The sequence below is a fragment of the Thunnus albacares genome, chromosome 18 (assembly GCF_914725855.1).
Source record: "Thunnus albacares chromosome 18, fThuAlb1.1, whole genome shotgun sequence".
NCBI classification, from domain to species: Eukaryota; Metazoa; Chordata; class Actinopteri; order Scombriformes; family Scombridae; genus Thunnus; species Thunnus albacares.
In genome coordinates, this window is record NC_058123.1 from 1,809,713 (window position 1) to 1,817,500 (window position 7,788).

The 7,788-nt window shown below is 38.1% G+C and overlaps 1 protein-coding gene and 1 long non-coding RNA gene across 3 annotated transcripts in view; one reads left to right on the forward strand and one right to left on the reverse strand.

The window, feature by feature from the left end:
* Window positions 1-7,788, reverse strand: part of LOC122968126 — a 200,984-nt gene that overhangs the window by 183,801 nt on the left and 9,395 nt on the right. Inside the window, exon 3 of one of the 2 annotated variants that reach the window (XM_044333119.1) lies at window positions 4,812-7,788. This exon is cut by the window's right edge and continues 104 nt beyond it. The exons of the other annotated variant lie outside the window; for it this stretch is intronic. Coding sequence (XP_044189054.1) covers window positions 6,302-7,788 — 1,487 coding nt within the window. The 3' untranslated portion in view covers window positions 4,812-6,301. Of the gene's footprint in view, window positions 1-4,811 lie in introns of those variants that run through there. 2 annotated transcript variants of the gene reach the window in all.
* The window catches only part of LOC122968190, a 40,499-nt gene that overhangs the window by 23,248 nt on the left and 9,463 nt on the right, over window positions 1-7,788 (forward strand). The gene's annotated exons all lie outside the window — the stretch shown is intronic.

A 7,788-nucleotide genomic window follows, 5' to 3' on the forward strand; every position in this document is an offset into this window, starting at 1 on the left:
TGACACTGTTGAGGGAGATCATTAATATATAGGCTAAATAATAGAGGACCTAACACTGACCCTTGTGGAACACCCATTGTGCACTTCATGTTACTGGACAGTGTGTCACCAACTTTAACACATTGTCTCCTATTAGATAAATATGAAGACATCCATGCCAGTGCTCTAGATGAGAAGTTAAATTTAGAGAGTTTCGGTAGTAAAACATCATGATTGACTGTGTCGAACGCTTTACAGAGATCTAAAAATACAGCAGCAACTACTCCTCTTTTGTCAAGTCTTGATTTAATTTGCTCTATTAAGTGCAAGGTAGCAGTTTCAGTGGAATGATTTGCTCTAAAGCCAAATTGCATACGATATAGACCAAAATTGCTTGTATTAAGAAATGTTATCAGTTGTTTAATGACAACTTTCTCAGCAACCTTTGAGAGTACTGGCAATAAACTTGATTGATCTGTAGTTGATCTGTAGTTACTGGCTTCAAGGCGGTCTCCAGATTTAAAAATAGGCGTGACAACGGCGCATTTCCAGTCATCAGGAAAGGAGTTATGTTTAAAAGACAAGTTAATTAAATGAGCAATAGGGGGAGTTAAAATATCTCTGTGTGATTTAACAAACATTGTGTCAAATTGGAAAGCATCTCTACTTTTGGAGCTTTTTAAGGAGCTGATAGTGCATCTCTAGATTTCATTAGTTTCCATAAATTTTCTTTAAACCACGGTAAATTGTTTTTATTTGTAGATTTTATCTGTATCCTCACATTAAATCTTTCCCTCACAGAGTTGATTGTGTGAGTAAAAGTATCACAGCCATAGTCCAGGTCATCAGAGGACAGAACATCATCCCAGTTCAAGCTGTTCATTTCATTGGTAAATTCTTCTTGCTTAGCTCTGGGTATGCATTGAAGGATCATTGTCTTAGTTGCCGTGGTCTTAAATCTACTTTTAGTCAGTTTTCTTGCACATAGGGTTAGGTTATGATCTGATGAGCCAGTGATTAAATTATAACTTTTAGTTATTCTTTCTAGTTTGTTAGTAAATATCAGATCAATTTGTTTACTGGAGCATTTTGTAATCCTAGTTGGACCTTTTACTAGTTGTTCTAGTTGGAATTTCTCTGTGATCATTTTTAGTTCTTTCCTCTTAGTTTTATCCTCCCAGTTCACATTAAAATCACCCATAACTAATAATTCTTTGTTGAGATTGCACTCTTTCAAGACTTCTGTGAGTTGATCATAGAAAGTGTCATCTGCAGACAGGGGCATATAGACACCTATGATGTTAAAAAACATTTGTTGGGATAACATTATTTTTATCTCAACATATTCTAACCTGTTACCCGCATTATAAACCACACGTTCACATTCGATGTTGTCTCTCACATAAAAAAGCGCCCCTCCTTCTTCTTCCATCAGGTCTGTCTCTTCTGAAACATTGGTATCCAGGCACCATGAACACACTTGCAGGAGTTGTTTGTTTCAACCATGTTTCAGTCAGACAGAGAAAATCCAGATTTGAGTCAGACATAAGATGAGTTAGCTGATTGCTCTTTGCAGTAATTCTTCTGATGTTAAAATGTCCACTATATAGCCCCCTCGGTTTCAGCTTCGGGTCCCATAAGACTTTTGCATGATTGACAGTTTGGAAGGTTTTGAATTACCTCTGCCTCTTCACTGCAGGGTTTCGACACACAGTGGTGTCAGCAGCAGGTTTTGTGAGAGAGACACTGGACCTATCAAGGTTTCCACAGCTCGGTAGCAAAAAGTTATTCATGGAGACATCATGCCTCGTGTTAACAAAGTTTAGTCTGTTAAGGGAGAAGCCCGGCTCAGAAAGTTGCTGCTCATTCATCACTGGCACCAGAGGAGTCCCAGACACACTCGGGCACAAATCAGCATCAAAGTTCTGCAGCGTTCCAGGGGTCACTGGTCCAGGATTTAGCTGAACATCTCTGGAGAGCAGGATCAGCATGAAGAGGAGACCTGCTGTTCTCTGAAATGGAGTGGCAGATGACCGGTCCACTGGATCAGTGATTCGCTCTGATACCTGGGCTCGCCCGTGCCGTAGGACGTAAAATATCCCAGTAAGTTATGATGAAAACTCACATTAGGAGTGTCAGCTGGCCATGAGCCAGCATTTGACCCAAGCTCAATCACTTGGTGTCCCAGTTGTTTTTCATCAGTGTTGATTGCTCTAGCCAGACAGACACGTGCAGGCAATACAGCAATGAGTACCAACAGTAGTCCAAAGAGCAGCCCATAAAACACAGCCCAGGTGTTTTTGCTGATGAAACACTGCTTTGAACTTGAAGCAGGTTTTGACAGGCATGCTCTGTGGTACGATAAACATCCTATGTAGCAATCTCATCCAGGATCCCGGTGGCCAGAGGGTAGAAGCTCCTCTTAAGCCCCTCAGCAAGAGCCCGGTGCACCTGGAACCTCCTTTCGACCTCAGCAAGGAGAAAAGGCCGCCATCTGGGTGGTTAGGAACTCCAGAAGATCCATGTGGCCAGGACTGTTTCCATCCATGTTGAGATGGATGTACAGATGGTTGTACTTGATGTTTAATCTGATGTTTATGTTTGAAAACCTGGACTGGTCTGGTAGAAGAGTCGGCAGAGGGATGAGCTGACCATCTCCCCATCCTGATGAGTGACCCCCAGTCATATGCCATCACTTCTTGAGTCCAGGGTGCACAGAGAGGCTCCAGCAAGGTGTGACACATCTAGCTGACTGACTGACTTAATCCTCTTTACCCCGTTGAGGGGCATAGGGCATCCACTAGAGCTCTCAGAGACACATCTCGCTACCATTACATAAAGTAACAAAATAAATTGTTTTTACAGCGTTGTATTAGTGTCATTAAGTAATGTACATGACTTACCACAAAGTCTGTATTTATCTGAGTATTTCAAGTTTGTTAAAAGCCAAATTAGCATGCTAAGAAGCGTCTGTTATACGGTACAGTAAAAATTGGTAGAAAACTAGTCGACCAGTAAACCGAAAATGGAAATGATGTTGGGATTTCTCTCTTGCTCGGACGTTGATATAATAGGCTCGTTCAGTCAATGGATATGAGCCGCTGCACAATCACCACGCAATTCGTACTAGTTAGATTCTTTTTAAAATTATTTCTTTATTTTAGAGAACACGTGTACAATAACAGGATGTACACAAACAAATGTCCATACCAGGTGTACATATACAAAGTTATAAAAAATATTTTGAAAAAGTAATACAAATTCAAAATAATGTATCATCGGTCAATAAGAAATTTATCAAAAACACAATTAGTTTTAATTGCCTTCTTATTCTTCAGGACTCTTACCGTGGAACCATATTGATGCGTTCTTGACAAAAATGTCCCAAATTTGATTTGGAGTCCTCTCATCTCCTCTTGTGATAAAATTGACTGTACAAAAAAATATAATATCTTTAACCTTCTCATTGCCTTCAAAACATATAAAAATGTCTTTATTCTGAATATGTATATGTAATGCTGAACATCCACTCAAAATATTCTGGTAAACATACAGTGATAAAACAAATGACACATTGTTTCTTCTACTAGTCCACAGAAATTGCAAGAATATTCAATATTAAATCTTAATCTCTCTAATGTCCTTTTTGCTGGATATTCAATGCAAAAGGAAACCTCTTTAACTTTATTATTAAGAAAAAATTTGTCCCCAACTAACCAAATTTTCTGCCAATTAATTTCTACATAAAGCGGGGACCAAAAGAATCTTCCTGGGGGCAGAGTTACAGCTTATATGTAATTCCTGATGTATTTATTAAAGCATTTATTCTTAATGTCAGCTTCTCCAAGGAATATACCTCTATTGAATGGATTAATCATTGAAACCTTGATTACTGAACCTCTGAGAAGCTGCAGCACAGCCCTCAGCAGAGCATCAAAAACCACTGCATAACTGGTGACCTGAACTCAGAGAGGAATTCATTATTGTTAGTAACTTCCCATCAGCATTAACAAGATGTTTAATCAATAAATACCATTGTAAACCCATTAGTGACTTATTTTATATTGAATATTCTTGTTATTCCAAATATAGTAATTAATTGGTGGAAATCAGTAAATTTCCAGGCCAGCAGAGCTTGTTCATGGAAATTTGATAACTTAACAGGAAACTTGTCAATTCTTTAATCACATTTAAGCAGAAAATATAAGTCCATCCATTAAACTAAATATTTATATGGGGAGGGTATTCCAGATGTTTTCTTCTTCTATAATCAAATTAGTTAATCATTTCACTTTGAAAGTATTATTTAACATTTTGAAACTTAGTACGTCCAGACCACCATTTATTTTTATGTCGCATAACATATTTTTTCTTAAATTATGACACTTGTTCCTCCAAATTAAATAAAATAAAATCTTGTCTATTCTATTGTATATTTCAGGAGGTATTCCAATGATAAAAACATATAGACAGATCTGATTATTCCCTCAGCTTTAGACAGTAAAACTCTTGCCAGTTGGATTTGTGTTTGACTTGATCCCAACTCACTCTGACATCATGCAGACGTGGGCAACAACAACCTGATGAGATCAAGTCGGCTGCAGCTGTTTTCCACTGACTGCAAGGATCAGGGCATGATGGGAGAAGCCTGGCTGTCACCTGATCAAAGAGCTGATTGGTTCAGGAGTTTGATCAACAACATGATGTTTTATCTTCATTTTGGATTTCAGTTGTCTGATCTTCTACTAAGAATTCGGATGTGTTGATGACAACTTTTATCATCCAAAGAGACAGAAAACATTCCATAACCAAAAATTACAACAGACACAATATGAAGATTATATCATTATTTAATTATTGATGTGAAGCCCCAACAGTCTGAATATTTGACAGATAAATGATATAATGTCTATTTCTGCTTTTTTCCTCTAGATCTGATTTGTGTTTTACTTTATTTATTTATTTATTTGTACATAACAAAATACAATGTTTTTATACAATATTTAAACATTTGATATGTACACAGAGACATTCACATGTAGGTAAAAAACACACTTTTACCTGCATAAACTCAACTATTCATTCATTTGAAGTAAATAAACATCTGTGCAGGAGAGATAAGAAGATAAAAGCTGATACAAAGATCTCTCCTAAAAACTAAATTACATAGAAAAAAATAATAATTTCATTTTATTAGAATTTCTTTCTTTCATCAATGAGATGTGAATGAGTTTGATTAGTGTGACATCAGCTGATTACAGTCGGCATGTTGACCAGCAGGTAGTGATCCGCTTGCTGCAACAGTTACATTTCTATGTAAAATAATTTAATAGTCTAATATTGGAGATTACAGAATAAATGTTGTTTTGATTATTGATTATAGGTCATTTTAACAGTTTATATTCTATCATACAGATCAGCATTAAAACAATGTTAATGATTGATCAGCTGAGCTTGAGTAGATTGATCTGATAACATTTTATTAAATCAGGATCAGATCTAACAGGATGTAAATATTTCTGTGACTTCCTGTAGATTCTTTGAAAGCTGCTGGAAACTGTCTGACTTGACTGCAGCTTTTTGTCACTTCCTGCTGATGCTGCCGCCTGATCCCTCCACTTTACAAGAAAGGAGCAGTTCATCTGAAACAAGCCTACTGATCAGCTTTCCAATAAGGAGGCGTGTCGGTCGGTAAAAGACGTGAAGGCTCTTGTGTATCTTCACTCATGGCTCCTCAGAGCAGGAATAAGAGCTTTGGGACGACCTGCAAGATGGCGGAGCAGAACGACTTCCGGTTCAAGTGAGGATCGAGGAACCTCAGGTTTCTGTAATCCTCTACTGTGATACAGAAACCAGGTTTCTGGTTTACATGACAGGACAGAAATCAGCTGAGTGCAGAGAGTCGACTGTAAACTGGTTACTGAAGTGCAGCTGAACACACTGATGAAGAGTTTTGATCTGATGAAGCTGAGAGCAGAAAAGAGGCTGAACTATGAGAGTGATTGATGTGAGAATCCATAACAAGAAAACCAACAGCTGCTGTCACTATAAGATAAACTCTGGCTTTACTTTCACTGAAGTGGATCAACAAATGATAATTAAACATTAAACTAAATGAACAGTTATATATCACAGAGGAGGCGGTTTCCCAGAATCACACAATTTAAAATTTAAAAGACGATTATGTGTCTTTGAAAAAAAATAATTACAATTATCAACATCACACTTAATAGGATTAAAATGAAATAATGTTTGTGATGTTTAAACATTTATATGAACAGTGTAGAGCTTGTTGTCTACACAGTTGTCTAATGTTGTTCATCTACATCACTGCATCTTTAGCTGCTGTTGTTAGTTTATCAAACATGTATCGCAGCCCTGCTTTGTTTTTTTTATCCATTCGTTTTTTCATCTCCAGCTTCTTGACCTTCTCTGTGGCTCTGATCTCCTTCATCTTCTCAATCAGGAAGTCCAAGTGGACATGAGTAGACAGTGAATTATCATTCAGAGCGATCCGCTCTAGTTGCTCCACATGTTGGTAGACCTCATCCAGCAGCTGAATCTTCTCTGCTTTCAGTTTTTCCATCTCTGTTTGAAGATTTTCCAGAAGGCTCTTCTTCTGTTCACGATCTGTTTTATTCTCTTCATATTTCTGTTTCACATCTTGAAGGGTCTTCTTAACTTTCCTGGTCTTGTTCACATATCTCCACTTTTCTTTCACATGATCTGATGCAGGACACTTCCCTGTACAAACAGTACAGTGACCTCTTTTCATGACCTCACAGTGTTTTGGACTCCAGGCCTTTGTGCATCCAGGATAGTGACAGGTCTCTTTACAGATGTTACAGGTGACAGCTGCTTTATAAAAAAACAACCACCTCCTCCCACCTCTGATGTCTTCTTTATCTTTGTAGGGCTCATCAACTTCTACAGTGAACTCTTTATTCTTCTTCATCTCTTGTTCATGTTTCTTCAGAGCTTCTTGAGTCTGTTGGATCTCGTTCTGCTTTAGTTCAATCAGCTGGATTCTGTCTTGCAGGTTGTTGATGCAGGCTGTTATTCTGATGTGTGCGTTCAGCACTTCAACAGTTGTTATCAGATTTTGAGGTTTCGATTTTTCCAGGAAGTCTGTGAATCGTTTCATTCCTCTCTTTGTTACCCACCATGCGTTGTCTAAAGCAAGTTCTGTTTCCTCTGTTCTCTGTGTGGTCTGGTTGTTATTAAACAGGAAGTAAACGGGCTGATTCTTCTCATTTTTGGCACCTTTAATGTTTGCAGCTTCAAGAGCTTTCAGAGCATTTTCAGGTGTTATTCCATCTGAGTGTGTGATGAGAGCGACGATGTTCTTCTCAATGTCTTTTCCAAACAGAGACGTCACTGAATCAAAGATGTAGTTCTGTCGGTCACTCAGCTGATTCTCACTCGACTTCATCACCAGACCCACTGCATCAATTTCATGAACTCCATCTTCTGAGCGGAACAAGTCAAATAATCTTTGACTGATGATGTCATCATTTTCAATCCCTCTGGTGTCTCCGTATCCAGGAGTATCGATGATGGTCAGAGAGAAGGGCAGAGTTTTATCTTCAAAACCAAAGATCTCGTACACGATCACATCTGGTGTCTGACTCTCTGTCTGACATCTTCTCTTCTTCTCTTCTACCATCTCAAACCAGATGTTGTCCTCAAACTTCACTCCCATGGTGTAGTTGAACAGAGCGTTGATCAGAGTAGATTTTCCTGTTCCTGTTTCACCTACAAGTAAGATGGTTTTGTTTTTCTTGTTCAGGTTTTTCTCACCAACAGTTT